At 41.8% G+C, this 16560-nt stretch overlaps 1 protein-coding gene across 2 annotated transcripts in view; it reads left to right on the top strand.

Moving 5' to 3' along the window:
* Positions 1–16560, top strand: part of gli3 (GLI family zinc finger 3) — a 125266-nt gene that overhangs the window by 54446 nt on the left and 54260 nt on the right. For both annotated transcript variants that reach the window (XM_014992362.2, XM_014992361.2), the window contains exon 4: positions 13848–13953. In XM_014992362.2, coding sequence (XP_014847848.2) covers positions 13848–13953 — 106 coding nt within the window. The remainder of the gene's footprint in view (positions 1–13847; positions 13954–16560) is intronic.

The raw sequence follows: 16560 nt of genomic DNA on the forward strand, positions 1-16560 counted from the left end.
GCTCAAGGAGGTCAGGCCCATCACAGGCTTTAGTGTTGCCTTCAAAGATGCCTGGGACAGGTGGCAGCTCCAGACAATCTTGCACCACAGAGCAGCATCCTCTCAGGAGGAGATAAGGGATTCCTCCATCCCTCCTCCCTCCTCTCCCGCTCCAATGCGCGTTGCCTTTCCACCTTCCCGTTTCCCAGACGGGCGCTTTGATGTAGCTGACTGCGAGCGGGCAGCTGCAGGCCACGGGGGCTGCACGAGCGCCTCAACCGCTGGGATGCGAGGCCAGCGAACCTCAGTTGGCCCTGGCTCTCTGGTGCCCAGCACTTTCAGGTCTCATTAAAGCCCCCCGGAAGGGTTAATCCTCTTTAAGGTTGTCTCTCTGCTCGAGCCAGAGGAAGGCTCCTGGGTACCACCTGCGTGACCAAGACTCAAATCCCTGGGACACAAGTTCCTCCTGCTTATACTCGAGCTCTCGTTGCTCCTTCCTCTTCTTCAATGGCTCCTTGTCGTTCTTACCCTCTAGTGCATTCTGCCTCTTCTTGCCTCTCTGTCCCCTGACAGTACCTAGGGCCCAGTCGTACGTCTTTTCGGATTATTTGGGTGGAAACTGTTGACAAGAGTGCAGTAAATGGATTACAACTTTGTCCTTGTTTTTAGATGCCGTGAGGAGGGAAAAAGGAGAGATCAGGAGGATGTGCCTCGAATATTGAGAGGCTGGATTAGCTTGAAGAAATAGAGTTAGAAACAGGGTGAAAGAGAGGGTAAGGTGGCATGAATAGAAGCACCACTGCGGGGGGAATAGAAGGAGAATCAGAGAGTTCCAGATGTTGTGGTATTTATACGATCTAATTGGTTCAAAGGGCGTCAAACCATATCTAGCCCTGCAGAGCCTGGAAGCCATTTGTCTGCCTGCTGCTGTGACACCGGTCTTTACTCTGTGACACACACTTTCCTTTGTTAGCTAAAATAATGGCCATGTACCCCTTGAGACCAGAGCAGGCTCTGTCTAATGCTTGAAAGCGGGTAGAGAACATGAGAGTAGACTCTGAGGGCAAATGGAAAATATTTGGATTTTACAAGTTTATCCAAATTCAAGTCACAAGTAGGTTGGGATGGGCCAGTAAGAGATTCTCACAGTGCAGAAAGTCAGAGCAAACACTCTAGTATGTGCAGTATGCACACCAATATTATATCATTTCAGTGTAATATCATTACATTTTTAACAGTGTCATGTGTAACATTTAATTAATAGTTTTTTAAATTGAATATAGTTTGAACGTTCAAGTACATATTGCACAAAATATTTACATCTTTACAATTATAAAAAGCCGTTAATTTAATCAGGCTTTCTGCTCCGCTAGAGCTAGAAGGGAGTTGCTAGGGTTTCTTGTAGCATTGATGTTGCTCTGATGTGGAATTTCTATGCAAATATTGCTAAAGTTAGCTGTTGTATTACTTTTCTATTTAAAGCATTGCTCAGGTATGTATACATTTTACTAAGGGCCACTTTGGAGGGTCGAAAGAGCCAAATGTGGATCTGGACCTGCAGGTTGCAGACACTTAATCCGGAGGATTTCTTACATAGTTGCTTAATCTTGATTTTTTTTTTTTTTTAGTGGTAAAAAATATCTGCAAACTTTTACCTGTGACCCCAGCTTTTAAATTCAGATTCCCTAAAAGATCAAATCCCTGAAGTAGGTGGTGTTTTTTTTTTTTTACTAGAAAGAACAGAGTAGTAGTGGAAGGAAAAAAGCATGTACTGCAGTCCTCCTGAGTCGATCTGAGGTTTAAATCAACTCCCTCTTTGCCTCAGAGTTATTATAGTTTGGAGAAAGGGAGATAGACAGATGTAAAAGATAAAGTTGGGACGTGGATAGAGGTGTAGCGAAATGTTTCAGCTACTAAACTGCTGCGTCTGTTCCCCCAGCTGGGTGGGAGCGTGGTGGGGCGGCGAAGGTGCACAGCTCTTTGTTCTGCTCCCCAGCTTATCCCAATCTGGGGCAAATTCTGCAAATGCAGGAGATAAATTGGAGCTAGGCAGAGGCCCCTCTTAAATTCCCTTCACTCACAGATCCATATGGGAACCAGTGGGAGAGAGAGAGAGGAAGAAAAAAGTAGTTGAATCGTGCTGGGGGCCCCCTGGAAGAGCCGCGTTCTGTCAAGAAAAACTTGTGCTGGTGTGCAATTTGTTGAGATGGACTAGATAGTAAATGTCTTGCAGATGCTGGAATGCCCGGGAATACGGAAAGTCCTGCTGGCATGAACATAAATTATTGGTGATTCTCTTCTTCAAAACCCTCTAGGATTTGGTTTAAATCAACATTCTTGTTGCGGGAAATAGCTAAATATTCAAAACTGACTGAGCAACAAGTCCAAGAGCCAGAAATATGCGTCAACTTGCAGAACCGTGAGCGGAAAGTTTGGGCATCGGCCGCCTTGTTCAGTCTAGACAGACAAATTGCTTGTGACAGCGAGAAGCTTTGGAATGTATACTTGAACAGAAAGCCGCCTGTTATCGTTTCTCCTTTTACTGCTCATTTTCTCTTCTCTGTTGCACCATGTTAATTACTTTCACCAACAGAGGCTGTTTGTGCTTAGGGGTGTGAGAGCCACTGAGGAAGAGAGAAAGAGACTCATAAGGCGAAAGGGTAGAAGAGCAGAGCGGAAAAGGGAAAGAACTATTGATTTATAGAGGAAGGGCAGAGTTTGATCTGCCAGCCTGGTGCATATGATGAATGGCAGACAGATTGGCAAGCCAGCGCTCAGCACTCCTCTGTTGCTTAACCTCTCTGCTACTTTTCTCTCCCGCTCCGTATAGCATCTTTGCTGAATAAAAGCTTGCTCTTATCTGTATTGCAGTGCCCCCGCTTTGCAATGCAAGCCGAGAAATCTCCGCACAGCATGAGCATTAGGCTAATTTATACAGTGGTAATTAGGCCATTAGACCTGAAACAATCTGGGACCTGTAATTAGGCAAAGCGCTCCAAAAGTCAACAGCAACTCCCATTGAGCTTAGCTAAACAGTCTCTTAAAGTGTTATTTACATGTCCAAACAGCTTGAGGTCTCAGTGTAAACAAACATGGCGAGAGGCGGGGTGAGAGGGGATTGATCAGAGAGGGGGAATTTGGCGTCACAAGAGAGGCAGCTTCCAAACTGCCTCTCTCGATGGTCTTCTGGGACTTTCCATCCTTTTCCAGCCTCAGAGAGATCAGAGGCCCAGAGCCACTCTCTTGAAGTCAAAAAATCAAAAACTGCTGTTGTTTTGTAGCTTAAGCACGCGTACATGATGCATACAGGCATTATCGTCAGCAAATATGACATACTGTATGTACGCAACAAAAATCCCTGTGGGGGCAAAGCGTGACCCATGTACGGAGGCCTTAGTCCTCGATTCGGCCGTTACAGGTTCAAGTCCTGGCCCGATGACTTTTGCTGCATGCCTTCCCCCTTCGCTCAGAACTCACTTTTCTGACAACTGCTTGAGAAAGGCCATAGAGCTGACAAAACCTCTAAGAAAATCTCCCTGATAGTCCCAGGTTTTGTGGAAAGTCTTTTTTGCAAGCAATATGTCTCAGTTGTTTTTTTTTTTGTATTTTCATAACAGGATCCAAAAGTTGGATTCAGATCAAATTAGAATCTCTAATATTTCAACATTTACACTATTTGATGGAAGTTCAAGTTGTTTGAACAAAGCAGCTATACAACGTCCCCAAGGTGGCGCATGTCCCAAGACAGCTGGGTCCCTTTTGTTCCCATAAACATTGGACATTAAAAGACAAAAACTGCCGAAGAACGAACTGGCGAAAGGCTGAAATGACCTGGAACTGAAGTTGTTCCGTTGTGTCTTTTTAGGCTTTTACCGTTGTGTTCCTCTCTGCTGCCACCTGGTGACTGTAGATGGAAAATTCAACCAAAAATCTTAAGTTAATCTTGATAATTAGTCCATCATGATCGGAATATTTATACTGAAACTCCCTGCATGTACACATACACAAATAGCAAGTGTACGTAGAAAATATTGAAAAGGATTCATGCCTGCTTTTGCACTTTAGTGCTAATTAAAGTTACTAAAACAGGATGGAGTCAATACAAAGCTGTTTTCCTAAGGAGTTAAAATGTTAGGAGTAGCTTTGAGTAGCTTGTCTTTTTACTGTTTTTATTTAAAAACAATTTATTTCAATTTGATTAGATTAAACACTTGGAGTGAGTCTTCTTACCACAAGTCCTATGCTCTCAGATAAAAAATAAGCTGCATTACCGCATGTGTGATTTGGCTAACTTTGGTAGCAAATGTGACCTCAGCCATTTTTCATCTCATTGGAGGTTTTAATTTTCAATCTTTTGCTTCTTTCTAAATAAAAGTAGAATGACAATACCAGATAAATGATGACGTTTAGTTTCACTGACCTGCTCTAAAGGAGACCATGGTGCTTGGAAAACAACTTGGTCCATTACTGCCACCTTGTGGTATTGTTGTTTGTTTGGCATAGGAAAACAAAGCTTGAAGAGAAGGTATGAAATTATATACTTTATATTAAAACAAATTCTCATCCCTATGCAGCATCTTGTCTTCTTACAACTAGCTAATTAATGAAAATAAAACCACGATCCATTTTTTTTTTGGGAAGTTGTTACAACTTTTGGAATCCTAAAATATCTTTTCAATTACTTTTTTGTTTGCTGCTGGTAAAAGTGGAGTTTGAAAACTTCTTGAGTTTTTTTCAAGCTTATTTATTATTCATTAAATTAATTAATTGATTAAATAAGTGTATATCTTATACAAAAATGCATATTATTAATATATATAAAAAAACATGGCTATGCAAATAATAAAAGCTTAACCTTACAACTGCTTTAAGCTGTTAAGTTTTTACTGCCAGATTTGCTTGGATGCAATAATTTCTTGGATGTTATATTTCAAGTGCAAATTTGGAATGCTAGTTGATTTATTGCATGGACAGTCACTGACCTTGATGCCCACATTAGATTCATATTTTGCAGTTGCTGAGATACTATAGCTCACAAAGAGTTATCTGGATGACGGTCTGGAAAATGCATCTTAATCATATTCAGTAACATCATCATCATCACAACATTCATAAGTGCCGCAGTCCAATGCTGTCCCTACATCGTATATCCCATCACCAAAGTAAATGAGCATGAGGAACATTTTTGGCAAAGTTGCAAAGGTTTGCCTTAAATTCCTTTAAACACTGAATGTACCCTCAGTTAAAGCAATTATTTTTAAAGTTATATAAGATTTTCTCTCCCCATGTTGTGCATTGCAGAAATATCTATTAAAAAGACAAATAAAAGCATTTTATGTATCAGACATATCAGCTATTTCTGCTTCTAGATGCCAAGTCATGACTAATACTACCTGACACATGTTTATTTAAATTTTGCTTTATAATAATGACAACATTCATCTACTCAATCCAAAGTTTAGAAAGGAAAAATATACAGGGGAGCCTCTGATTTATTTGCCTCATGGGAACATCTTCTGCAGCGGGAGCCAGGAACAAGTCCCTTCCTCTTCTGCAGGGCGAAGTCATAAACTCTTGCTTGCTTTCACTTCCAATAAGGAGCAACAAGAGCTGCACATTTATGCGCCTTAAAACCCGTGCAAAGACGGTCTCTGGAATCATTTTCACTTTGTGCAAACTGTTGCAAAGTTGCAGCGCGAAGCGTGGGCCTTCGCTGCAGACGGGCATGCCGGAGCTGTGAGATCACGAGCGGTAAAGAGAGGTGGCATAATGAAATCTGGCAGTCACAGCTCCGGCGCAGGCTTCATATGTTCCACATTAGCAATTCACAAACCTCTGGAGCAGGCCGCGGCAGCCCTTTTTTCTCACTCCGCCTTAGTCGCTTATGACAATCTGTCACTGACTCTTTGTGCTCTCGCAGCGGAGCGTCGATGAGAAGTGCTCTGTTTATGGAGGAGAGTTTCATCCTCGGCTGCGGGTGACACCCTGTTAGAGCAGAGTCACTGAACCTTTTAGCGGAAGAAAGAGCGAGTCCAGGTTTACCCGTTGAGACAATAATCTCCCAGTGCTGAGTTGACAACAAAGAAAAAAAAAAGAAAAAAAAGAAGAGAAATTGCTTTTAGTACCAAAACCCAAATAAGAATCGAAACTGACAGAAATTTACCACGAGTATCACATCACATACATCCCAAAGTGCAGAGAGTATCCTTTGTAGGAAACACTGCTATTATGAGTGGAGATTAACCAATGAGAATATTGGAAATAATGTGCTTTCGGCTTTATCCCTAAACCTCCTTTTGAAATGAATCAAGTGTCCAATAAAGGACCAGGCAATTACCATCCTCTCTTTAATGAAGGAGAAGCTGGCTTTTGGTCCTGAGCGTGGTGAGCTTGTGTTGAATTAGAATTAATGAGTCTGGTCAAAGTTTGCTTCTAATTGCCCTTTCATTAAGACCCATTTATTATCATATCTTAATAACTTCCATCCCTTCCTGTAAAAGACTGACAAAAAAAGAATTGGTGCCGTTCTAAAAACTTAAGCCAAAGTAATTAAAAATAATTAGGAAGAGTGGAAGAAAGGCTGATTGATGAGTGAGGAAATTGAGTGTTTTTTTTTAAGTCTAGTTTCCTGTTGGTTCCAAAAAAATATCAATAACATATCAGAATATGCATATATCTATATCTATATCTATCTACATATGTTTGTAGCTATATATATGTTCATAGATATTTATCTATATGTATTTATTCAGAGGAAAAAATTTAAAATTTATATAATTTAGCTCCACATTATTCTGACTTCTGACCAACTTTGACTAGTCCAATTTAAAAGTATTTATTTATTTATTTATTTATTTTTGTTCTGCCTCCATCATGTTCTAATATCAGTGTAATGTCCTTTGCGAAATGGTGGTTTTACACCAGATGCAACATGATACACATCTTCCGAAAAGTAACACAGAATCTTTTCCCAAAAGTCTCGAGGAGAATATAAATGTTTTTTTTTTTCCTTTGCCAAATTTGAAATGGGGCTTTTTTGTTCTTTTTGGTCATCAGCTCTCCAACTGATTACATTTCTGTTCAGTGTCTGTTTCTTATTGATGAATCATGAACACTGATCCTAACTGTGGCAGGGAGACATTCTGTGCTTTTGTTCTTGGTTTTGTTACTTCCTGAATGAGTCATCGATGTGCTCTCGTGGGTTTTGTAGTCAGTGCGCTCCTGATGAGGTCCACCTTTATTTTGTAGTATCCTTCTTTGTGATAATGGCTCTCATTCGGGTGTTTTGGAGTCCGAAAGCCTTAGAAAATTGCTTTGTAACCATTTTTATACTGATAGAGGGAAGTTTCTAAGTTGTGTTGTGAAATCTTAGCGTACTTCATCTCGACAGACTAGTTCTGTTTAGCTGATTTCTCAGTTCTTCAGGTCTGACTGTAGAAAATATCGGTTTTGTTTATGATGAATAATTAATCAATTTAACAACAATTGGGGGATTACTTTCTCTTTTTTCAGAGATACCTTTTTCACTTCAATAAAAAAAAATCATCATTCGAAAACAGCTTTTTTCCACATTTATTTAGGCTATCTTTAGTCAAATACTAAGATTTTTTTGAGAATATTAAACATTTAAGTGTGATTAAAAAATCTGAATACACTTGTAAGCTTTTTTACAGCTCTGTATTTCTGAAATGAGAGGCAAGTAATGTTTAAAATAAAGCTAAAAATGAGAACTATATCAAAAATGTAACCATCATAAAAGAAGAAACATTAATACGCCATTAAAGTAGATTGATAACTAGAAGGAAAGTTATGATGGTGGAATCATTCTGTGAGGATGTTTTTTTTTTGTTGAAAAGATAGATGGAGCAAAAGACTTGAACCTCAAGCTGAGATTAACTTCCCACAAACACCAGAAGCCAACAGATGAGAACCTTAAAGGAAGGAGAAAGCATACGCATAGGTTGGTTAGAATGGCATAGTCAAAGGCCAGAGCTATCCATTTAACTGTTTTGCACTGCTTTGTGTCAGACTTTCAAAATTCAAATGTAATGCCATAATGATATGAATATTTTTATATGGTACTGCGTACTATTGGTGATTTGCAACATTTTCTTCCAGGACAAAAAAAAATAAAAAATCACCAACACAGTTACTTTCCTCTTAAGGAATGCTTCAGCTGCTGTGGTGTGTGGCTGCAGTAGGGAAGCTAAACCTCAGATGTGCATTTCATTTTGGGCTTCCTCCTTGCCTTCCAGCTGTATTTTGTATCAGAGGGCCAGAATACCCCTTGAATATCCAGAAGAGCAGGGGCAATTTAGTCCTGGAGTAAACAGTAAGGAGTCCCAACAGGAAACAGTGGAGATGGATTGCAGGATGGAGGCTCTCCCCCACTTCTCCTGCGCTCTCTGTTCTCTGTGACTGTATACATTCTCCCCTCCAGTGACATGAGCATGTTTGCCTTGCTAATGGAGAGCTGCGCTGGTGTAAAAGAGGTGGCAGGCTGTATTTAGACAGGGCTATGGTAAAGTAAACTTGCGAGACGATTTAAATAAACCTCAGTGGAATGGTTTCGGCGTGCGGCAGCGAGGGAGGGAAGGAGTGATGAAGGAGAGAGAAAAAGGGTCCGGTCTACGCAGTGGGCTGTGCTGAGTGAGTGCCTCCTGAGACATAAACAAAAGAGGTCTGGGTAATTCAATGAGGAGTGCTGGATGTGGGAATGAAAGCATGTGTTGCAAAGAAGCAAATAGGTGGAGTCTTTTGAAATTATTTCACAGTTTGTAATCTCTGCAGTCATCCTCCTTCCCTCCCTCCCCGTCCGATCGGCCAGGATGACAGAGGTTAGTACAAAGTTCCTGCTATGTGGGCAGGGGAGGAGCTAGTTTAGAGAGCATGAATTTTTTACCAGCACCGAGCTGATGCACGCAGCACACGGTGTAAAACCTGAAAGCTTCATTTCCGAATCTGACAGCCAAAAGGGCTGAAAAAGCCCACGAGTGGAGCTGCGGAGAGTAAACAGATCAGATTCTGCCCTCGTCTACTACGAGCTCATCCCAGCTTCCCCTCATCCCTCCCTCCCTTAGAAGCAGCAGCAGCAGCTCTGAAATCAGCCAACGTGAGCTGAGCCAGAAAAACATCATCGGGAGAAAACCATCAAACAAGCAGAGTTGGAGTGGTCAGATACTTCCCAGAGCCGCATGGAGTCGGATTGTAGCACTTATCTCTGTAACTGGGAGCGCTGGATTAAAACTTTGTCTAACTTTTACATTCACTCGTTACAGAATTTGGCAAAAGTGTTCATCCCCTCTGGACTCTTTCACATGATGTCACGTTACAGTTACCCGCTTCGAAGTATTTCATTAGGACACGCCAGCGCAAAATGGTGCATGGTTATGAAGATATAGACACATCTTTACAAATAAAGACTGAAATTGAGTGCAGTTTTATTCAGTCGTGACTCTAAATTTAATTATGTTCAATTCAAAACTATTTATTGCAAATAACTGTCTTTTAGGACAGCAGTCAGTCTTCCAACTAATCTGAAAAAGCCTCTGACTGACGACTGTTTGACATTCTCATGGCTGTCATGCTAACAGCTCAAAATCCAGGCAGCAGAGACGGTATTTCACATTAGCATGTCCTGAATGACACCATTCATTGTTGACAAGCGCACAGCTGATCCACCACGTTTGCTTTTTTTCTCTCCTCTTTAAATCTCTGCCTGACCGTACGGCGAGAAAGCCAGGCAGAGAGATATTTTCCTTGCCCAATATGATGAATCAAAGAAATAGTTTGAACTTCCTCCTTCTCTCTTTGCATCCCTGAAGCCGGCTTTTCAATACATCGCTTAAGTATTACTTGAGATGTTGATATGCTAATGCTATTCCTAATTGATCTGTTACCATGGTTACAGATCATAAAAATTAGTTTTAAAGTAGAAAAGTTACAGCAGGAGAGCAGGACGAAGACTGACGATGGGGAGAGGGAAAATGGCACGGGAGGCGAGAAAGAGCATCTGGGGGACAGGAAAATAAATCTAATGTTAACCAATAACTAGATTTAAGAAACATAATTTAACTAGATTAACTAAGAATAACTAGGAACAAACACTAAGAAGAACTCAACTGAAGTAAAACAGAAACAAGTCTGATCTAATCAAAAACAGACTAAGGAACACAGAATAATCAAACTAGAATAGATAAATCAAACTCCGAAACAACCGGGATCATAAATATGCACCCAGTGCTAAAGGAAACTGCTGTATTTCTTTCATTTAGTTTTACTTTTACTGACCCTAAATGACAATTTCATTCATGCATCAACACAGAAACAAAAGAAGATATTTCCTGAATTCTACACGAGTTCAAGCTACGTTATGTGTTTTTATTTATCCAACAATTTACCATGTTATTCAGTTTGGAAGATTAAGAAGTTTAAGAAGGTTGCAGCTGCCTGTTGTACAAATTTGCGTCACTCTCTGAAGAGAACCTGTAAATATTTTTCTAGAAATACTCAAGTTGCATCTGTTTGACGCGTTGAAGGCAGGCCTGGTTTCAAAAGTAGGCTTAAAAGATGAGACCTTTAAAAGAGAACAGGGACATATTTGTTTCACTAAGAGCAAAAATGTTAAAGCAAAGGACACGTCAACTTTTGCTGCCTCAGTTTTGAGAAGTAGACGTTTCTGCAGAAAACTTGCTTTAAGTTTTTTTAACCACAGCACTAAAAGGGTTTTACAAGTATAAAATCTACATTTTTGGATTGTTTTTGAAAACAGTGTTGACCTTTGATTGCTGTCGGCTTTTCACTCTGAAAAATATTTCCAAACATTCAAACGTATTTTCACTGTAAGCTAGGGGAAGTGCGGTAGCTCCCGTTAGCTAGCTAACTAGCAGCTGCAGTGAGGGAGGGGCAGAGCTGCTGTATTTCATGGTCCATACAGAGAAAACTCAAGGGAAAAGCATGACCAAAAACTTCTTCACTGTTTTCAAATCGGTTGCTTTTCAAAATCTTGATAAACTTTGCTACCATTGGGGTGGCTTAATTAGTAGAGCCTACAGTGGAGAGGCCACAGTTCTCGTCGTGTTTTTCCTACGTTTGGTTATAGTTTTCAAGCTATGTGCTACATGTCTTCCTTTTCTCTTTGCAACCTCTTTTCTGTAAAATTACTGTTGAAATAAGGCCCCTAGTTCCAAAAACAAACAGAACTTTGGTACTTGTAGCAGCACCGTGCCAAGGCATGAAATTACAATGATAGAAAGTTGCGACAGAACGATCCAGTGATAAATTATAGCAATTCTTATGTTTACTTGAGCTATCTGCTGATGTAGCTAGCCTGCAGTCAGCTGCTTAACTTTAACTTTCTAACACTAGTTTTTAAACAGCGCTACCTTAATAAAATTAATGGGTGAATTTAGTTTCCTTGCGATGACTTGGTGCTTTTTGCAACCAGAAATATTTCCAGAGCAAATACATTTGTTTAATCCAAACATCTTGCTTAACTTCATTGGGTTTTCAGGTTCTCCATTCGGTTCTCTATTCGGTCTGATCTCATCCGACTTTGATTTCGGCTTCTCGTCATTTTGTTTTATTGAAGTCTCTTTCGTTTGGCTCTTTAAGGAAGTCCTGCTTTATGCCTACACACCTAATGCCGTAGGATTGCAAACAACACCAACCAGATCACCTCTCGACTGCCTGTGTTTTATCACAATCTGGCACTAAATATCTCTGTGAAATGAGTGAACGATGAGGTAAGCAGCGCCGGATCAACACCTGCTGCGCTGCCCAGCAATGCAGCTGCATTTGTCATGGCCTCCACTCCTGCGTAACTGCCTGGCACCCCCCCGCTGTTTGGCCATCTGCCCACTTGGCTCAAATGTTTACAGGCGAAAACAAGAAGTAAAAACACATACCTAGCAGCGTTGGACTTGCTGAGTGAAGTTAAACAGATGTTGACACATGCCTTGCCTCAGGGTGCCGAGACGCAGCTTGGCCTCGGCAACAGGCAATAAACCGACACGTGCTTCAGGAAAGGAGATGTGAATGAAGTCAAAATCCTACTTTGGCCTTTTTCTTTGGTTTCACCACTCAGGTTGGCAGCGCTTGTTGAAAGATTCCTACTTGTGGTCCGCTTGTTTCGACTTGTCCCGAAGTGAACAAGTCGGTGCTCTAGAACCCAAATCCAGATTTAGTTTCAAGGGTTTTTTTTTTTTTTGGAGTTCAGTTAAGGTTGGGAGATAAGTGGCACACATGTGGGACTTTAGTGTGATTGCAGTGCAAGAGTTTCAATTTCAGCTGTAAAAATAGAGAAAAGCTTTTCGAGCACATATTATGCAAATGTTGTAATGTTTTATCTTGGTTGGGGTGGGGAGGGTTGTCGAAAAAGAAGCCTCCGGAAAAGGATGTTTTTGTTCTCGTTCGGTGCGTTCCATTGGTTGTACTTAAATGTTATCCTTTGTGTGAAACCACATTATGCTTGGCACGGTGAGAAATGTGCCGTTTGGCTGCTTTTCTTTTGGTTATTTACCACTGTTTATTTTGAGTTCTATCAGCCTTGAGACGTTTAGAAAGACTTCCTCAACAAACGGTTCAGAGCAGGGCATCTTTTAGCTCTGCACGTTTAATGAGCTCTCATTTTGGGTGGGTCCACTGAAAGATAGCCATCAGGCTCGGCGTTTCATGGCAGCTGTGATTTGGATTAGCAGAGCGGTCTCACATGGACTTAAGAAAAAAATGTTCAAAAAAGTAGGTTTTTCTCTTTTTTTCTTTGCTGTACAGCTGCTCCACCATTCTTCCCCTACGTCCCATCCTCAAGTTTGGGAAAAAGTTGAAGCAAGGGTTAAAGCAGAGTTAGGTCATGAGACAAAAATACCAAGCCTTCGAAATCTCACAGAAAAATGTTCAATCTATCAACGACATGACAAAATGGCAGACCTTCCAAGACATGGCCATTGAAGTGGGAGTATGTGATGTGCAAGGAGAGCAATAATAAGAGAATGAGCCCATAATAACCCAGATTCACAACACAGATGGGTGAAATCCGCCGTTTAAAGAAAGGCACAAGAAGCCATGGTTGAGGTTTGCCACAAGTAGAAAATGCCAGAAATGTGGGAGAAGGTCGTCTTTTCACAACTTACTAAAAGTTAACGTCCTTGGCTGCCTTCATTACACCATCTGCCATGCAAATTAACACGTCACGACATCCTGATGTTGGTCCCACAGTAAAATGTGGCGGTGGCTGCATCATGCTATGGTGTTGGTTTGGGAGAATGAGGCCAACCAGGACAGCTTTTAGTTTTGCACTCCACAAAATCCCGGCTTTGGCAAAAAGAAAACCACAGGAAGTCCCATTAGCAGTTTGCCACAAACCATGCAGGAAACATAGCAAACCTTAAAAAATATGTTCTGGTAAGTTTAAACCATGAGAGACTCAGAAAAACCTTGCCTTGATGGAAGAATGTAAGACATTGTAAACTTCTTCCAACATGCCTGTGGAAGAAGACGCTCTGATCAGGTTATACCAAACATACATTTTGACAAACTTGCAAAAAAATGATATTTCACATCAAGCCATTTGAACTGTGAGACATGGCGGTGGCTGCAACATGCTGTGGGGTTGTTTCACTTCAGCTGAGAGGTGATGGAAAGATGGCTGAAGCCAAAGACAGACTCACAAAGACTTCCACTGCGAATGTTTCAGAGCCGGCTGCTTTTAGCTCTGCGCATTTAATGAGCTCTCATTTTGGGTGGGTCCACTGAAAGATAGCCATCAGCCTTTCATTACAGCTGGGTTTTAGATTACCTAAGGAAATTCACATGGAAATATGAAGAAGTGTTTTACGAAAGTCTGCTTTTCTCCTTTCTTTTCCACACAGCCGCTCCACCGTTCTTCCCCACCTTCCATCCTCCGGTGCCAATTGACGACAGACACACCCAGGGACGTTACATCTACGAACCGTCGCCCGTGAACCCTCTTCATGTGTAAGTCACACACACACACACACAAACGCAGGCCCTAAAATATCGCTGATCACAACCGATACAAATCAAGCCCCCGAAAACTTCCTTCCGCCTCTGGGCGTGGAGCGTCCTCTCTGCTTCTCAGGATCAAAGGCCGCGGCCCCCGTGCGTGCGCAACATGATCTGCATGTCAGAGACACGCAAATGAACATGTGTCAGAGACATGAAAATGAGAGCGGGGCCGAGGGGAGCCTGGGAGCGCGCCCGGTTCTCATGATCAAGCCCTGTCAGGAGGAGCGGGGAGTGATGCCTCCGCCGACATCAACCCGTCTTTGACAGACACAGATGGGCTCTTGACTGTTCAGTCTGTCAAATATATGGAGTCAGGTAAAAACACGGCGTTATTCCTCGTTAAGGAGAAAGGTGGTCAGTCGGTGTGACGCCTACTGGAGACTGGGTCAGAGAAGAACTTCAAAAGCACTTTCCGTCTTTCTTTCTGTTCGCCGTACCTTGGTCATTTGTATTCTTTGCGTCCAAGTAGTGAGCACCGCTACTAGCTGCTTCATTGTCCCTACGGCGCTTGTTTTCCAGGCGAAGGAAGCGATCATGGCGCGACGAGGACAAATTGGATGGGGCAGCTACTTGGGCCGCATTATGTTTGATATTCTTTATCATTATCAACTCCCCCCATCCTCCCTTCCTCTCCTCCAGGAGTCATATCTCTCCCTTGCTGATGTGCCACTAAGCGTAATGAATTTTTTATACCCCCCCCTCTACCTCCAGCCCACCCCACCTCTCAACCTCTCCTGCCGCACCAGAGGAAGAAAGGGACGAACTAAAAAAAAAGAAAAAAAGAAAAGACGGAAAAAAAAGGGAGGTGATTGATGTCCCATGTCACTGCAAACAAAATGGCAAATATAATTTAGCATTTAGCTTATGCGGAGATAATGGGGCGAACACGCGCAGGCAACACGGGCTCAAACAAACAGCCGGGCTTGTTATCCGTCAGGAGCGCTTTGGAGCGATGTGGAGCGCAGGTTAGGGAGGGAGACGAGGGAGAGAAATGAGGAGAGGGCGGAGGGACAACGTTAAGGCAGGGAATTGAATTAAGGCGGAGAGGTTGCGTGGCGGCGGCGTCTTCAGTCACTCTGTTTGGACGGGAATTACCCGTGCGCTTGGCTCGCTGTCACCGGAGACGCGGCCGCACTCTGCCTCGCTACTTAAGGCCTTTTTATCCGAACCATTAAGCTCGGAGCTGTTTAATATGACATGCGACGTTGAGGGAAACTATTTGTCATGATTATAAGGCAGCTGTTGAGGGGCCAAACGCATTTAAACGGACTCTGTGAACTCGCTGTCATGGCTTTTGCGATGCACTGGGAAAAGTTCTCAGACCCCAAACAAACCTCAGTGGGATTTTCTTTGATGCACCAACATAATAAAATGTAATTGTAAGGTAAGTTATTTTTTTAACGAACAGAAAAAAGTCTCTTAAATAAAGCACATTTCAAATCTTACAACAGATTTTCTGTTCTGCTGAAAAACAGACATTGGCTTTAACTTTACCATTCTTGCAAAAAAACTAGATTTCTGGAGTATCTGGTTAATAATTGTCCTGATTTTCCCAACTGAAGTTTTATCCCCGTTGAAGGAAACAAAAAAGCATCTCCACAGCATGGTGCTGCCGCCGCCATGTTTCACAAAAGGGATAGTGAAAATTGAATGATGGATATTGTTTTTCCTCTCTACACTTGACATTTTGCATAATTTTGATCGTCTTAAATCAAAATCTGACACTGCCAAAGCCTCTCATCAAGGTTGGACACCGTTTATCTGTTGTGTCTCAGGTCATTTCAGTACAACAGGTGTGTTAAATGCACCAATTGAAGATGACCTCCGGCTCTCACGCTTACGATTTCTCAGACCTGAGCTGTTTACTTCTAAAACTTCTCCAAAGTCACCCAGACGTCTGTTGCCTGGCCTGAATTGGAAGGTTTTTTTTTTAACCTCCGTACTCCATTATCTGAGAATGGATTGAGTCATCCTCCAACAGATGTTAAAACCTTAAAATATTCCTTTAAAACCTAACTCTGCTTTAATCTAATCCAACCCCTTCTCCCTGACCTATGTGCTGTGTTCCTTCATCTTCATGATGCTGTTTGTCCTTAATAAACCACTGAGGCCTTTAAAGAACAGAGGTGTTTCTATGGAGATTAAATTGCACTCAGGCGGATTTTTACTAAATAAAGTCTGCTGAGATTTGCACTCAATTTTTTTTTAGAGTGTCTCATTAAGAAGCGTAAATTTCGGACAGATTTTTCGTCATAAACAGAGTTTCATGGGGCAGTTGTACTCCTGCAAAGCACGGTGTCTAGTAGCTGTAAAGCCGTTGCGTTGGGAAGAAGCAATATTGCAAGCTTTATTAAAAAGCAGCACCGAATTCCTCAGTGAAAAGAAGCACTTATCACTTGTGGTATTAAAGAAACCACCTGATGGCAAATTGGAGTTAATTGCACATCCCGGTCTTCTGCAAGTTTTGGCTGGTGCTGAACTTTTACGTGTGCAAAGCTGCACCCGAAAGAGTAAATGGACTTGAGCGTTGAGCTCAGTAATGCTTTCTTGCAGTCA

Source organism: Poecilia mexicana, unplaced genomic scaffold, assembly GCF_051168715.1.
Source record: "Poecilia mexicana isolate PSO_F unplaced genomic scaffold, ASM5116871v1 scaffold_20, whole genome shotgun sequence".
NCBI classification, from domain to species: domain Eukaryota; kingdom Metazoa; phylum Chordata; class Actinopteri; order Cyprinodontiformes; family Poeciliidae; genus Poecilia; species Poecilia mexicana.